General features: G+C 51.1%; 1 protein-coding gene and 1 non-coding gene across 2 annotated transcripts in view; both read right to left on the bottom strand.

The window, feature by feature from the left end:
• Positions 1–4,383: 4,383 nt before the first annotated feature.
• PADI4 (peptidyl arginine deiminase 4) overlaps positions 4,384–17,053 on the bottom strand; it is a 38,811-nt gene continuing 26,141 nt past the window's right edge. The window contains exons 11-17 of the mRNA XM_007175165.2: positions 16,440–16,547; positions 9,995–10,149; positions 8,438–8,579; positions 8,084–8,186; positions 7,172–7,242; positions 6,492–6,626; positions 4,384–4,617 (exon numbers count right to left, since the gene is read on the bottom strand). Of these exons, the coding sequence (XP_007175227.2) occupies positions 4,384–4,617; positions 6,492–6,626; positions 7,172–7,242; positions 8,084–8,186; positions 8,438–8,579; positions 9,995–10,149; positions 16,440–16,547 (948 nt within the window). The remainder of the gene's footprint in view (positions 4,618–6,491; positions 6,627–7,171; positions 7,243–8,083; positions 8,187–8,437; positions 8,580–9,994; positions 10,150–16,439; positions 16,548–17,053) is intronic.
• On the bottom strand, positions 14,668–14,798 carry LOC114236835 (small nucleolar RNA SNORA18). Its single transcript, XR_003622692.1, has one exon. It is a non-coding gene; the product is annotated as a small nucleolar RNA SNORA18 (small nucleolar RNA).

Below are 17,053 nucleotides of genomic sequence, written 5' to 3'. Positions count from 1 at the left end.
TTTTTATGGCTGTGTAGTATTCTGAGGAAGGCTGTACAATCATATGTAAGTGTTTGTTTTCAGTCTTTTGCCCTGGCACACGATTCTGTGATGAGTAACCTGTGTGTAACTGCCTGGGGGACATAAGTTGGGTACCGTGTGAAGGCTGCCGGTGAGTCAGGCTTGGTGAATTCGAGATTAAAAAGAAAACTAGCCCTCCTTGGAAGCTTTAAGCATGCAGCATAACTGCAGGAGTGGCTTTGTTTGGGGGCTCTTGGAGGCAGGGGGTGGCCAGGAAGACCCTAAATGCCCCTCTGGTAGGAGGAGCCCATCATGTGTATGCTCTCACCCCAAATGGCTGGCCCACACCCGTCCCCCCATCTGCTCACACACAAGCCAGCCAGAGCCCGGCTGGAGGAAAGGGATGGTCTGACTTGGGAGGGGTCGAGAGGGCTGGGCTCAGGGTTCTGGAGCAGAATAGCATGGGAGTTCTGTCCCTCCCACCTTTGGGCAGCTCTGCCTTGTGCGGGCCTCTGAGTATGGTGGGGAGGGGCACCCTCGGCCTGGTGCATGGAGAACCTTCAGGGCATGAGAGGGGCTTGGAGGGATCTAGAGCAGGTCCTGCACCCCCTCTAGGGGGATTCCTGTTCACCACTGACTCCCCAGCACCCACAAGAGTCCTGGACATAGTAGGTACTCAATAAGTTTTTGTGGCCCAAATGACTAAATGACCCCCAATCCCTGCAAAAGATAACCCAGTGGGCTCCCCCAGGTCTCTCCAATGAAGCGAGGGGTTTGTAACCATACCGCAACTTTTACGTGGATTCCCATGCTTCCTCACATGCTGATTCAGTGGAGGAAGTCCTCCCTCAGCTCCTCCGTGATGTTTCCTGAGATAATCAACTCCCACGGTCACTTTGGGTCGCTGGTGGACATTATGGTATGCCACCTGACCCCTTCTTCAGGGCGGAGGCATTAATTCCCCAGCTGCTATGAGTGTTGGCTTCCGGCTGCTCACAGCAAGTCCCTTTCCGGGAATCGTCTACTGCCAATTCCCAAGGTTACGGTCCCTCCTTGGGGGCAGCTACATCCAATGTGGGGAGACAAAGGGCAGCCTGCTTGTCTTAATTCAGGACAACTCTGAGGGCCCAGCCCCAGAGCATCCCAGGGGATTACCCAAAACCTCTGTGGTCACTACATCCCAGTTCATCGTCTCCCACTGCCCCCCAGACTCCCTCCCAGGTACGGTTCCTAAGAGCACCCTCCCACCGTTCCCCCCACCCCGCTCCCCTGGCCCAGAAACCTCCTGTGGGCAGAATCTGTTTCCGGGAACCAGACATAAAACAGTCACCAAGGGCTTCCCTGGTGACGCAGTGGTTAAGAACCCGCCTGCCAATGCAGGGGACACGGGTTCGAGCCCTGGTCCGGGAAGATCCCACATGCCGCGGAGCAACTAAGCCTGGGCACCACAACTACTGAGCCTGCGCTCTAGAGCCTGCGAGCCACAACTACTGAGCCCACGTGCCACAACTACTGAAGCCCACGCGCCTAGAGCCCGGGCTCCACAATGAGAAGCCACCACAATGAGAAGCCCGCCCACTGCAATGAAGAGTAGCCCCCGCTCGCCGCAACTAGAGAAAGCCCGCGCGCAGCAACAAAGACCCAACGAAGCCAAAGATAAATAAAATAAATAAATTTTAAAAAACAACAAAAAAAACCAAAAACAAAAACAGTCACCAAACAATCTCAATTCAAAGGTTTGAAAGTTGAACCCCACACAAAAGAAAACCCCTTAATTTGCTTTTATGAAATTAAATCTACCCCCCCCCCCACAAAAAGGTGATAATTCTGTGATGGGACAGAGGTATCAGCTAACACTACAGTGGTCATCGTATTGCAATATATAAATGTATCAAATCAACACGTTTGCACACCTTAAACTTACACAACGTATATGTCAATTATATCTCAATTTTAAAAAAGTTAAGTCTTTCCCATTAGGATTTAATGCAGCTGCAAAACTTAGAACTCTGGAAAGGGGATGCTTGGCTTCTTTCTTCCCCTTCTATCTGTCCAGCTGGCAAATGGTGGTTCTTAACCTGTAGTAGGTTGAATAATAACCCCCAAAAGATATCAAGGCGCTAATCCCTGGAACATGTGTTATCTCATATAGAAAGAGTCCTTGCAGTTGTGACTAAATTTGCAGGTGTGACTAAGACTTTTTGAGCTAAGATTATCCTGGATTATCTGGGTGGGCCCTAAATGCCATCACACGTGTCTTTATAAGAGAAGCAGAGGGAGTGACGTACACAGAGGAGAAGGCAACGTGACCGCACAGGCAGAGATTGGAGCGATGCAGCCACCAGCCGAGGCATGCCGACCGCCGCCAGAAGCTGCAAGAGGCAAAGAGCGGATTCTCCCCTGGGGCTCCGGAAGGGACCTGGCCTTGCAGACATCTTGATTTCAGCCCAGTGAAACTGGTTCCGGACTTCTGGCCTCTAGAACGGTGAGAGGATAAATTTCTGTTGTTTTCAGCCACCAAGTCTGTGGTAATTTGTTAGAGCAGCTGCAGAAAACTAACATGTGAATCCAGGAGAAGGGAGGGGAGATGGGTGTTAGGGAGGGGAGATGGGTGTTAGGGAGGGGAGGCAGCAGGACAGTTCTTGCTCCTGGGTGCCATCACAAGATGCTCTACGGGGCTGGTAGGACTTAAACTGGTGCTTTCTCTCACTCGGGCTCCCCTGGCTCCTTTACTGATGCCCCACAACCCCCATGAACGGTTGGAGGAGGATCACTTGCATTTAGCTGATGCGAGGGCTGCTTTAGCCGTCAGCTCATCTCTCCAGCCTTCTGCAGCCCCAGGAATCTGGCAAGGGCTTCAGCTTTTGTCTACTGAGCTCATTCACTGCTCCAGGCTGTCCTATTGGTCAGGTTTGTGGGGACAACTTCACACCAGCTTCCCCTTGTGCATGGCCCCCTTCTGTCCACAAGAAACACTTGTGCATCTTCTGCCTCAGCAAATTCCAAGTGGGCCGGGGGGAGCTGATTCTCTTCAGAGAAGCACATGGTGACCGGGTTTATGGATCCCTTTCTCCTTAGTCTGTGTGAGGGCAGACACTCTGGATGACCATCTTTTTCCACCATGATGTTCTCCACGACTCACCTGAAAACAGCATCTCTGGGTGTTTTCTGAGCATCTCAGGCTCTATGGAGCCAAAATCTGGCCTCAATCTTCAAGACCTCAAGTCACCAAGTTTTATTTTCTTCAGGGGAATCTTAAGTCCTAATGTCAGGGCCATAAAAGAAAACATATGAAAAGGACACAATGGGGACTAACAACCTCATTCCGCGAAACCCATGGCTCCTATTCTGTGCCACGTCCAGCTAGGCAGCGTGAGGCACAGCAGAAAACAAGAGGGACAAGACTCCGCTTTATGGGGTTTTCTAGCTGGTGGAACGGAAATGACAAATGGGAGAGACAATGAGAATTTGCTGATGTCTGAAACGTTTGCGGGTTTGAAACGACAGTCAGTTCTCATGTCCCCCTTGGGTTCTTGCATTCCATGTCTGTTGCCTTTTTTTCAAAGGACAGTGTGACCAGGAATCAGGCTGCACCTTTGCCCTTGAACCTGATAAATATCGCTGTGTGGTATATGGAGAAACCTGAGGCTGACATGACTTCATCTCTGCTGCTCTTTCCTGCCGAGTGTCCCTGTGATCCAGCCAACTTTTTATAACTTTATTTTTTTAATCATGAAATACAGAGGAGTGCATTTAACATACACACACATTAAAGCAAATAATCAAATGAGCATCCATATACCTCAGGCGGTTCACCTGGCTGGCTGTTTGGAAACTGACTTCGGTGCAGCTTTGGGGATGTGCTGCACCCCTGGGGGGCCCAGCCCTCCCCCTCCCCCTTCACTCTCCCTCAGAGGTTCCTTGGGAAGCTTAGAATCAACTAGGCTCAGATCACAGAAAATTTTATAGACCAAATGTATGCCCGGGAAAGAAAGACATACGCAGGAATGTTGCCCTTCAATGTATCCTGGTCGAAACTTCAAGTTTGTAATATTCAATTCGACCATGACAGTGAGTGAATGAGTGAATGAATAAATGAATGAATGCCAGGAGCATTAGCTTGACCTCACATACAAAGTGACTGTAAAACATCATTGCAGCTTCTCACAGCAGAAGTGAGTTTTCAATGCCACGACCATGTTGGGGTCCTTGGTGAGGATTCCAGGGGCTGGGGCACAGGGGAAGGAATCAAGCCACTGCCCAGAGGGTGATCCCCCACCCTGCCCTGGGAGCCAAAATGTCCCCAAGAGCTCTTGCTGTGCCTCACTGCAGGGGACCAGAGCCTCTGGCCAGAGGCTTGGCGGGGGTGGGGGGGGGATGGGCTCAGGGCACCATGTGCCACCACTTGAAGGAGAAGGGCTGCCGGCACACGTTGGTGCCGCAGTGCACGTCCCCGTGCTGAACATGGTAGGTGTAGAAGTCATCGATGAAGGTGCAGTGGAGGCCCAGCGGCTCCAGCAGGGACCACACCTTCTCCTCCAGGCAGCAGCGGCCGTTGATGATGGGCCCAAAGGGCTTGGGGATGCCCAGGTGCTTCCCCAGCACCAGCATGTTCACCTGCAAAGAAGCAGGAGCCCAGGTCAGGGGCAGCAGCGTGCAGCCTGCGGCACCATCTGAGGGCCCCCTTCCTCTTCTGACCTTTGGAAATAACAGCCCCACTTCACAGATGAGCAAACTGAGGCCCAGACCTGTAACGTGAGCTACTTAAGGCCACCCAGCGAGTCTAGGACTTATACTCAATTCTGTCGGACTCTGGGGTCCACATTCTTAACACTGTTCTCTCCTTCCCCACTGCCACCCTCTGGCAAACTCGATTACTCAAGGCCCAGCTCAAGTACCACCGCCTCCGTGAAGCTGCCTGTGAATTAGTCATCCTCCTCTGTGTTTCCATAGCTCCCAGCACAGTGCCTGGCACAGAGTAGGCACTTAATAAACATCTGTTGATATGATCTGGTGAATAAGTGACTACCTATTTTGGGGCACTTTCCATGTGTTGTACCTTATGTAAATGACTATGTTTCCTCCATTATATTGGGAGGTGGCCTGGTGAGGTGAAAGAATGAGGATTTTGGCTCCAGGCCAACATGGATTTGAATCCCAGCACTACTATTATATAGCTATGTGGCCTTAGGCAAGTCACTTCGCCTCTCTGAGCCCCATCAGCAAAAAGAGCCCAAACACATTTCCATTGCTATGACAATTGGATAAGAACCTGTGTGCAGAGTCTGTGCCAGCTCGTAGTAAGCACGGAGTCAGTCACCAGGGCTTATGAGTCACTGAAGGGGCATCTCACTGCTCAGATGCAGCCTGTGCTGAGTGCCTGGCACTCTTCGTTTCTCCGCCTGTTCCACGCCCAGGCCCATGCCCCCACCTCCCATCACGGGGCTCCTGGGAGAGTCATGGCTCAGGCTCCAGCTCCCTCTGGGGCCTCGCACAGTGGAGGTACCAAGTCGGCCCTCAGCATAGCTGATTACTTCATCTGAGATGCCTCATCCCCCAGCCGTCGGCATCAGCTTTCTTGCCTGGCTGGGCTAAACTGGAGAAAAAATGAAATGCTTGGGGCCAATTTTATTCCGGGGGTTAAGAGGAGGGTGCCCCCTCCTGTCTCGTTTTAGCCAAGGAAGGTTTATTCTAAACAAAATCTTCTGCAGCACTTCAATGCATGAACAGAAAAAATCTAAACCACTGCATTTGAGGTCCTACCTTGGAACCCCAGGGCCCTGGAGAACCCAGTTTGAAGACCACTGTGCCAGGGACTACTGGCTCTTCCTTGAACCGTAATCCGCAGCTGCAGCAGGAGAGGGGGCTGAAGGACCCCAGTAGTATTGGGTGAGGTTTCTGCCTGGCCTTTGGGTATTCTTGGAAGAGACAGAGCAAGAGGGCAGAGGGATGGGAAATATATACTAGATGACTTCAAGATGGTGCTGGGATCAGTTAAAAGTTCTCGACAAAAGTGGATCTCCCTCAAGTTCACCTTCAGACAGGTGAGTCCCACTTAGCCCAGGCAGTGCCAGCCTAACCACCTCAGAGAGGCCTTCCTGGACCAGTCTGAAAAGGTGGCCCACATTTATTCCCTTCATGGTACTTAATTCGACCTGAGAGCATCTTGCTTGTTGCTTGTCTCCCCCACCAAAACCTGCCCCATTCCCACCTCACCCGCCACCAGAAGTCCACAGCGGGCAGTTCAGCCAGACCCCAGACTCTGAATCCCAGCTCTGAATCCCACCTCTTGCCAGGGACCTGGTCTCCCTGGGCATCATCTGTAAAGTGGGGGCAGTGATAGTCTTTGACCCCCAGGTGGTTGCCTAAAGCCTCTGTAAGGCGGATAGGGCCGTGCAAACCCCAATGGGTGAGGAGACAACCAAGCCTCCTGGACCCAGTGCCCAGCTGGCCTCTCTGACTTAAGGCTACTCAGAAGGTCACTTCCTCACCATGTTTGGGAAAAAGGCTTCGGCCTTGAGGGTCCCTTCGAAGCCTTTCTGGAGCTTGAAGAGCTGGGGGACGTCCACGATGTCCCGCTCAGTCAGCTCCGGCTTCAGCACCTCCCGGTTCCAGTCGATGCATTTCTGGGGGGGCGGGAGGAGGGGACGGCGGTGGGTGGGGCGGGGCTAGCAGGGGGCGGGGCGCGGGCTGCCGTGGGGGAGGGGCAGGTGGAGCCGAGGCCCGGCCAGGGGAAGGACCAGGGACAGGGTCAGGAAGGCGGTGATGGGCACCTCCTTTTCCTCCCTCCTTCCCTCCCTCTGCTCAGTCCCTCTGCCTCTTGTTTCTGCTTCTGTGTCCCTGCCTTTCCGGTCACTCCAGTGCTTGGCCTCTCTCCTGCCTCTGTCCCTCTGTTTCTGAGAGTTTCCCCCATCTTTCTCCAACTCCAGCTTTGCCAATTCTCTCTCTTCTGTGCATCACCTTGTGTGTGTTCCTGTAGTGATGACCGAGGTCTCCTCTCCCTCTTTCTCTCTCTCACGCACACATTGACCCAAATCCCAGAGCTGTTCATCACGGAGCTCGTGGAAGGCTCTGCCTTGGGCCTCTAACCTCAGGGAAGGGAGCTGGAGGTGGGGGTGGGAGTGTCAGGTCTGCCCGGGGTATGGCATCTCCTGGGCAGCCAGGCTAGTACCTCCATATATGAATTATGTTCTCTCAGTTTCTCGTTTGACAGAATGTCCTTTATTTTCTGCTGGGCTTTGTCTGTCATGGAGAAAAAGAAAAGAAAAAAAGCAGATGAATTCAGAGGTCCATTTTGCTCTTCCCAGCAGGTCCAGTTGGGACTCAGTTTTCCCATCTATAAAATGGGGGCAGCAATGATTCCTAACATATAGGTTTATTATGAGCATCTGGGAGGCAGATGACTTTAATAAAATAATCTATCAGGGTAAGTTCTCATTAAGAGTGTTACCTTTGCTCCCTTAAATTCTCTTACCTCCAAAGGGATCCCGTTTCCGGAGGGGCAAACAGAGGTCTGACCATTGCCTGATGCTACAGGACATATACAGATAATTAGGTGAAAACACTCAGCCATGGTGACTTCAACCTCTGACTCTGGCCAGTGTCTGTGGACCTCACTGAAAAACATATTTCATTCTGTGCTCCACCCAGACTGAACTTTCTTCAGGTCCTCAAACACATCTTGCATTCTCCTGCCTCTGTGACTTTGCTGTTCCTTCTGTCTGGAATATCTCTCTTCCTCCCATCCCACTGCCCCATTTGCATGGCCAACTCCTGCTCATCTCTCACGCTCATGCTTGATCTTCGCCTCCTCCAGGAAGCCTTCCTTGAGCTCCTCCCAGACACCCCTCAATGCCCCTGTGTTTAGTTGTTTCCTTCACTCACTTTGGCCCGGACTGTGGGTCCTGAGGGCAGGGAGCTATTCTGCCCTGTTCATACAGCATCCCCAGCACTTAGCACAAAGCCTGGTGCTCAGTGGCTGCTCAGAAGATGTCTGTTGCCTGAATGATTCTGTCTGGCAATAGGAGACCATGTGAAGGCAGAGGAAGTTTCCCAGGTAAAAGAACAGGCACGGCCAACTTACTCTTGACCCCTTGGAACAGCAGAGCCTCCCCATGGCCATCCTTCATCCACTCCTGGAACAGTTTGTAGCAGGACCTGGGGCTGGCCAGAAGCAGCTGGAAGCCCTGGAGGCAGAAACCCTGGGATCAGAGATTAGCTTTGCCCCTGGGTCTCCTAAGGAGGAAGGCTCTGCTGAGGGTACGGGGAGTGTGGGCTTGGACCTGGGCAGGCCACCTCTTACATGCCCCCTCCTGGGGGTGAGGAAAAAACAGAGTCAGGAAGGTAAGGTCAGTCACCCCCAGGCAGAGGCAGAGCTGTGTTTGGAAACCCAAGAAGGAGGCATGTGGCTTCCTCCAGGCAGCCCCCCAGGCTGCACCTTCTTGTGCACTGGAACGAAGCTCAGGAACTCATCCACGTGGCCCACAGACAGCCAGTCGGAGTAGAGTTTCACAGGGGCCTGCACCTGCTGGGCACTGAGGAAATCCTGCAGGTCCTGGTGCATCTCCTGGCTTTCCTTGCTGCCAACGCGGGGTTAAAGGGGTTATGGGGAGATGGGGGTGGGGGAGCCAACAAGGGTGGGGATTAACAAGGAAGTCTCTGCGGGACTGGGACTTGGCGAAGGGGTCAAGGTTCTCCTTCAGGGAAGGGATTCAGGACCCTGGGATGCCTTTTTTTATTATTATTATATCTCCTAACATCTGAGAAATTTAGAAATTATCACCCCAGTTTTGTTGGGGAAAACTGAGGCATGGAGTCAGTAAGGTAAGTAGGACCAGAGCTTAGCTTCAGAAAGCACTGCCTGTTGACTCAGCCTAGATGCTGGTGTTGTGAGTAAACGTGGGGTCTGGAGCTGGTCCCACTGAGTCGGTGAACTCTTATTAGCTGTGTGCCCTTGGGGACATCAGTTTTCCTCTTGCTCTGACCTCCAAGGTCCTTTGTGATCTAGCTCTTTGCTCTTTCTCTTGCTCAGTCTGTTTTAGCCACTCTGGCCTGCTTGAACCCACTAAGCCAGAGGTCTCCAACCTTTTTGACACCAGGGACCGGTTTCGTGGAAAACAATTTTTCCATGGACGGGGATGGGGGGTAGCGGGAGATGGTTTCAGGATGATTCAAGTGCATTACATTTATTGTGCACTTTATTTCTATTATTATTACATCGTAATATATAATGAGATAATTGTACAACTCACCATAGTGCTGACAGGAGGCAGAGCTCAGGCGGAAATGCGAGCGATGGGGAGCAGCTGTACATACAGATGAAGCTTCGCTCGCTCGCCTGCCGCTCACCTCCTGCTGTGCGGCCCGGTTCCTAACAGGCCTCGGACAGGTACCAGTCCGTGGCCGGGTGCTGGGGACCCCTGCACTAAGCTATCCCTGCCACAGGGTCTTTGCCCATGCTCTTTCGTCTGCCAGGAACCCTCCACCCCAGATCTCCATGCAGCCATGTCTTCCTTGTCATCAGACCTCAGCTCAAAAGTCCCCTCCCCAGAGAGGCCCTCTCCGGTCACCTTAACATAGTTCCCACTCTTCCTCTGCCCCTCTCTTTTGTGCTCTCTTCACTGTTTGAAATTATCTTATTTGTTTGCTTTTCTATTATGTGTCTCCCCCACTAGAATAGTGGCAGGGACCTATCTGTCACGTTCATGGCTACATTCCTTCCTAGCTCCTAGTACAGTGCCGTGCACATAGTAGGTGCTCAGTAAATATTTACCTACCAAAAGTGTGTAAGTGGCAGAGCTGGAATTTGAGCTTGGAACTGTTGGGCTCCTCAGCAGGTATTCCTTGCTGTGTATTTTGATTGCTCTCATACCCCCTCAAGTTTGTTGAGCCTTCTTGGTCTGGGAGCAAGTAGGGAAGCCTTCTGCTCTGGCCTCTGCTTTTCCCCAGCATCTCTGGGTCCTGGCCACCCCTCTCCCCCTCCTCCCCTCCTTACCTGGGGTAACCTCTGTCCCCAGTGAGAATCCTGCCCAGCGGGTATTCCTTCCCCCCGACTGTCACCGGGGAGCTCACTTCCAGGTTCCCAAAGGAGTCGAGGTCAGTAACTCTCCCTGTTTGGGGCACTCGAGTCATGTAGCCAAAATCTGGACCCTGAGATGGGAGAAGCAGTGCCAAGAGTTAGAGAACTTAGTCCCTCGGTGAAGAGAGGGTGGGGTCCAGGTTTAAAGATTAGCCTGGTCACAGGGAGTAACCTTTCAGCAGCTGGTTCAGAGCAGGTCTCATTATTATGTGTGGAATATTGAAGGAAAGCTGAGTCAGGGGGGCAAGAAAAGGGACCAGGATTTGTAAGAGTCCCTAATGGGCACCCGCTACTTCATTAACCTTAACTCGGGTGTAATAATGAATCTGCAAGATCTCGTTTTTATCCTCATTTTCAGAGCAGAAACTAAGGTCAGAGTGGTGTGTGGCTCTTCAGGTTCCAGAGCCAGTTTGCAGGACTGGGATTTGAACTGTCTCTACAACAGGCCCTCTTGGTCCAATGGAGCTGCATCCTGACTTCGGGCTGGAATGAACCTCCCCAAATGGCTGTGACATCTCTATCTTCACGAGAAGACTGGGCAGGTGACACACCTCTCACCCCCGTATTAGTTTCCAGCTGCTGCTGTAACCCAATTAGTGGCTTCAAACAACACACATTTATCTCTGACGGTTCTGAGGTCAGAAGTCTGAAATCAGTTTCACTGGGCTAAAATCAAGGGGTGGCATATTGGTTCCTTTTGGAGGCTCTGGCAGAGAATCCATTTTCTTTCCTTTTTCAGCTTCTAGTGGCCACGTCGGCTGGTTGCCTCTTCTTCCATCTCTTCAATGCCCATCACTCCAACCTCTGTTGCTGTCATCACATGCCTTTTCCTACCACAACCCGCCTTCCTCCCTCTCACAAGGAGCGTTGTGATTACATAGAGCCCACCCAGATCCTGAGAATCCCCATCTCAAGATCCCTAACTTAATCACATCTGCAAAGCCCCTGTTGCCATGTAAGACAGCATCTGGTTCTGGGGATTAGGCCACATTTGAGGAGCCATCATTCGGTCTACTTACTGCACTTGTAACTCTGCTTCCTACAAGTCGATGGTCTGTACCCTGGGGCTTCATGGGGGCCACAGACTCCCTGAAAACTGATTCCAAATAGTGAGCTTGGGTGCATTTTTCTGGGAAGATGACTAGTCTCAAGGAGGTCTGTGATAGCATAAGTCTAAAACCATCATTTCCAAATCCTCCCTTTCTCTCTAAAACCCATGCCAACCTGACTTCCTCCCCGGCTGGGCCATCAGCACTGCTCCCTCGAGGTCTTCGTGGTCACACAGCTAAACCCAATGGGCAGTGCCCAGGCTTCCTTGTCCATTAGCAGCATCCGAGTCAGCTGGTCACCCCCACGTCCCTCCCACACTTTCTGCATTTGGCTTGGGCCATTGCTCCCTCTCAGCCTCCTGTGTACTGGGGGCCTTGATTCACTCCCTCCTTTGATGATCTCACCCAGTCTCATGAAATACCATCCACGTGCTGACCATGCCCACGTTTATATCTCAGTCTGCATTTCCCTCCCAAACGCCGTACATGTGGTACAACATCCGACTTGGATGTTGACTAAATATCTCACATTTGCCCCAAACAGAACTGCTGATCCCCGCTTCCCAGCCCCTTGTCCCCTGTTCCTCCCTCAGTCCTCCCATCTCAAGGGATGACACCTGCCACTCACAAGGGTCAAAACCTGAAGTCACCTAGCCTTGTCACTCCCTCACAGCATCAGGAAATCCTATTGGCTCTGTCCTCAAAGCATATCCCAAATCTGGCCGTTTCTCACCCCCTCCCCTGCTCCCCTGGTCTGCAACCCCATCATCTTTCACCAGTTACAGCACCAGCCTCATCCCCACTCTCCCTGCTCCCACCCTTGCCCCGCTGCCGTCCATTCTCAGTGGGCAGCCAGAGGTTCTCTTTAATAACATCAATCAGATCATAATCATCCTCTGTTTAAGACTCTGCAATGATTCCCCAGTTTCTCAGATTCTAAACAAATGGCCTTACGATGGCCAGGAAGCTCACAGGATCCGTCTCCCCACTACACCTCATCCCCATCACCTCTCTGCCTCTCCTACCACTTTGCCTCTTGCTCACTCAGCTCCACCCCTTCAGGCCTCCTCGCTATTCTGTGAACATGCCAGGCATGCCCTGCCTCAGGGCCTTTGCACTGGCTGTCCCACCGCCCAGAACGCTCTTCACCAAGACGTCTATAGAGTCAACTTCTTCACCTCTTTCCAGTTTTTGCTCCAGTGTCAACTTCTCAAAGAGGCCTCCCCTGACCATTTTATTTAAAATTGCAATCCAATCCCCCCACCACTCTGGCACCTGTGAGCCCCTTGATTCTGATCTTTCTTTTTCTGCAGTACTTGATTTCACCTCCCAACATATAATGTAATGTATTTATTCATTAAACATATGGTTCCTTGTCTATCTCTCTGGGCTAGAATGTCAGCTCCATGAGGGCAGGGGCCTTGGCATTGCTCACCAATAGATTCCAAGTGCCTAGAACAGGGCTGGGCACAGGGTATGTGCTCAAAGAACGTTTGATGAATGAATAGCAAATTCATCCAAGTCACTGCCCTGGCTGTCGCCATGAGAAGAAAGTTACCTAGGCTGCAGGCTTGGATTTCTGCAGGCGAATGAAGGGGTATCCATGGTCTGGAGAAGGGCCCCCCCCCACGCACCCAGAGCAAGATGTGCAGGAGATGCTCACATGTGCTACTTGCTACAGGTTCCAGCACAGGCTTAGAATGTGTCCAAGTTCTCCTCCAGTCTTTCTGGTTCATCAAAGATGAAAGTCCCAGAGTGGGAGATGCAAATCCATCCTTAATACCGGCTAACCTCCCGTCTTAACAAGCGGAGGGCGAAACCTGGTTCAGAGTTTTTGCAGTCATTTGTGTGGAGCTGGATTTAATAGCACTCTTTTGTTTTCATTCTGTTTAACTTCAAGGTTCAACGCTTCTACTTATGGCAAGTGCTACTGGTGTTCCACTGACCCATTTAAAATGTACTGACGTTGTCTTGTGGGAGAACACCCACCACGTGTAAGCTGCGTGCTAAGTGCCTCGTGTACAGTGACGGGCACTACGGCCCAGGCCCTGCCCTTGTGGTGCTTCCAGTCTAGCAGGGAGACAGAGGATGGAAAGTAAACAGTCCGGTGATTTATAACAGAGACTCCAGAAGGAACCAGCAGTGCTACAGTGGAGAATGCCAGGGGCGTGGATGTGTCCTTCAGTACCAGGATGGCCTCACTAAGAAGGGCATTGAAGCTGAGACCTGAAGGTGGAGAAGCAGCCAGACATGTGAACCGGGAAGCTAACCGGGAAGCGGGAACAGCATGTGAAAAGGCCCTGGGGCAAGCACAAGTTGGGTACATTTGAAGAACAGGAAGGAGGCCAGTGGGGCTGGAGCCAGGTGAGGGACAGGGAAAGTGGCCCATGACGGGGTTGGAGAAGCAGATGGGGCTGTTGCCTGGTGAGGAGTTTGACTTTTTTTTTTTTAAGCATCTTTATTGGAGTATAATTGCTTTACAATGGTGTGTTAGTTTCTGCTGTATAACAAAGTGAATCAGCTATATGTATACATATATCCCCATATCCCCTCCTTCTTACGTCTCCCTCCCACCCTCCCTATCCCACCCCTCTAGGTGGTCACAAAGCACCGAGCTGATCTCCCTGTGCTATGTGGCTGCTTCCCACTAGCTATCTATTTTACATTTGGTAGTGTATATATGTCTGTGCCACTGTCTCACTTCGTCCCAGCTTACCCTTCCCCCTCCCCATGTCCTCAAGTCCATTCCCTACATCTGCGTCTTTATTTCTGTCCTGCCCCTAGGTTCTTCAGAACCTTTTTTTTTTTTTCAGATTCCATATATGTGTGTTAGCATACGGTATTTGTTTTTCTCTTTCTGACTTACTTCACTCTGTATGACAGACTCTAGGTCCATCCACCTCACTACAACTAACTCAGTTTCATTTCTTTTTATGGCTGAGTAATATTCCATTGTATATATGTGCCACATCTTCTTTATCCATTCATCTGTTGAAGGACAATTAGGTTGCTTCCATGTCCTGACTATTGTAAATAGAGCTGCAATGAACGCTGTGGTACATGACTCTTTTTTTTTTTAAGGGTTTTTTTTTTTTTAATTATGTGTAACACAAAGTTATTTAAGTCAATAAATTTTTAAGGAATTTCACATGTTCTGATTCTTTCCACTGCCAATCACCTTAGTTCCTCCAAACTCACAATCTTCAAGGTAAAATAGCCCTTTCAAAAAGAAGTTATCATGTGAGTCAGCCCACAATTCTTTTAGTTAGGCTTCTTTGATCTCCAATGAAATATGGACATACTTCAAAATTCCCCACCTGTAATCTTTGGGATCCAGTTTCCTCAAGCAATTTACTGTAGGACCATGTTTAGGGTCAGGGATGGATCTGCCTGGTTCTGAATTTGACACCCTCTAAAATTGTATTAGGTTCAAATCATATTCACTCCTAAGCCATCACACCCTAGAACAGTACAGATCATTGGGATATGCCAATACCTAAGATAAAAAGTTTGTTAGGTTTTTCATAATTTACTTGGCAGTTCTGTCTTGTAGTTCTTTCCCACAGATCTAACAGGTAGTTCTATGAGTAAAGGAAACCACACAGTTAATCTATGAGGCGTTTCCAACGATGTAGGTTTACAGAAAAAGCCCCATCGGAATAGACCTCAACCATGACTCTTTCGAATTATGGTTTTCTCAGGGTATATGCCCAGTAATGGGATTGCTGGGTCATATGGTAGTTCTATTTTTAGTTTTTTAAGGAACCTCCATACTGTTCTCCATAGTGGCTGCATCAATTTACATTCCCACCAACAGTGCAAGAGGGTTCCCTTTTCGAGGAGATTGACTTTGATCCCAATTCTTTTCCTGAGTGATTTGAATACCCCAGACGAGCGTGGCTAAGAGACCATCGCAGCCCCCCTCTTCCGAGGCTGTCTGTGGGTTGGATGAGGACACCTGTGCTGCGGTGTCTGTCTGTCTGCCTGGCAGCTGGCTTGTGACGTCAGAGAGCCTAGCCTTCCTCACTCTTCGAGACATGGCCACTGAACACAATAGGAGTGAAATCAGCAAGAAGGGCCAAAGTCTCAGCGCAGCTGGCAAATTCATCCTGTTGCTCCTGAAACAGGATTAACCTGATTCTGTGGCAGAGAGATACCCGTGACCCCAACTAAATCCCCTCATTGGCACCACTCAGCACAGGAGAACAAGCGAGTTAAACTCAAGTTTCCTTTCAAAGCCTCCTGCGTGGGCAGGGCCGCTTCCTTTCCCCTTGGGGCACAGGGTGCTCCTTGGAAAGCCATTCCCCACAGCAAACCTTGCACCCCGCACTCTTTCCTTTGTTTTCCCTGGTGCCTGAGGTTAGGGGGCTGTCCAGGCTCAGATCGCAGGCCTGGGGTCTTACTGGGAAAGCAGGGAGCAGGGTGCTCATGGCCCAGTTTGAATTCTAGCTTCACTCTCTTTTTTGTGACCTCGGGAAAGCTGCTGCACCTCTCTGAGCCTCAGTTTCTTCGTCTATAAAATGGGCCTAGTGATAGCATCTACCTTAGAGGTTGTTGGATTAAATGAGTCAGCTCATGGAAGAATTTAGCCCTGTGACTGCCACAGAACGCGTGCTCAATAAATGTAACCATTATTATTGCTATTATTATTATTCTTCTTTGCTGAGTTTGCCCGAAACTGCCAGGTTAGTCAAGCATGACTCACTAATATGTCACCCTCGCCCCAGCCCCCAAACACATGTAGAGACCTTGGCTGATAAAGTCACACCGAGGAAATGACCACTCTGATCCTGAACATCCCCATGTCCCAGAGGGAGCCCCCCAAAGACCAGACTCCCACCCAAAAGACAGAGCCTCCAGCTGGACATTGGGGAAGGTTCTGGTCCTGGCCCTACCCCCACCTTCCAGCAAGAGCATCTTTTTTTTTTTTTTTTTTTTGGCCGCATTGCACAGTATGTGGGATCTTAGCTCTCCGACCAGGGATCGAAACCATGCCCCCTGCAGTGGAAGCATGAAGTCTTATCCACTGGACTGCCAGGGAAGTCCCAAGAGCATCTGTGGGGAGGACTTATGTCCTCGGCAGGGTTTTCCTGAGGACAAAGTGAGTTCATGGCCAGAAAGGGCTTTGGGAAAGGAAGAGCCAGATCTCATCACATAACAGAAATGCCCCGGCCACCTGTGTGATGGCTGCTTGGGCAGGACGCACACCTGCAGGGCGCTCAGCAGCAGCCGGGGGTGGGAGACAGAAAATGAGGAAGGAGGCCTCAAGGCAAGGGTTTCAGCGCTGGTGCCCATCCCCGCCTAGTACGTACCAGCATGCATTTGATGGGGAAATCCTTCAGGCCTCTGTTCCTTGGGGAGTCAAAGACCACGGGCAGCGTTTTGTGTGGGGCTTGGATGTAGCCGATCTCCATCTCATCCTGTGAAGAGCGAGTGGAGGGGAGGCTGTTACACACGCTGCCTGGGTCTCAACCCCCAGCGCAGGGATGGGGGTGGGGAACCATCCACACTCTCCCCCTTGCAGTCAAGGGCAAGCGCACGTGGGATATTCAACTCCAGAGGAGGGGCTCCGGGAAAGCAGAGCTTACTGTCCTGTGTTTGAACCAACGTGTAGTGGAAGCAATGGCGTGTCCTTCACTCTTGCTCCTGGTGAGTGCCGGGCCAGATGCCAGGGACCCATGGTGTACAAGCGTGTCCTCGAGGGGAGATCCAGGAGCTGGGCACTTACCACCCGGTGCTAGGAGGTGATGGGAGGGAGGTGAGGGGTCTTCGGGAACACGGAGGAGGGACTCCTGATTCAGTTGGGACGGGTCAGAGGAGAGTTCTTAAAAAGAACCTACTTTATAGCACAGGGAACTCTACTCAATGCTCTGTGGTGACCTAAAAGGGAAGGGAATCTAAGAAAGAGAAGATATATGTATATGTG

Source organism: Balaenoptera acutorostrata, chromosome 1 (genome assembly GCF_949987535.1).
Source record: "Balaenoptera acutorostrata chromosome 1, mBalAcu1.1, whole genome shotgun sequence".
Taxonomy (NCBI): domain Eukaryota; kingdom Metazoa; phylum Chordata; class Mammalia; order Artiodactyla; family Balaenopteridae; genus Balaenoptera; species Balaenoptera acutorostrata.
The sequence above is the reverse complement of the archived record's forward strand: the minus strand, read 5'-3'. Positions and strand labels throughout refer to the sequence as shown.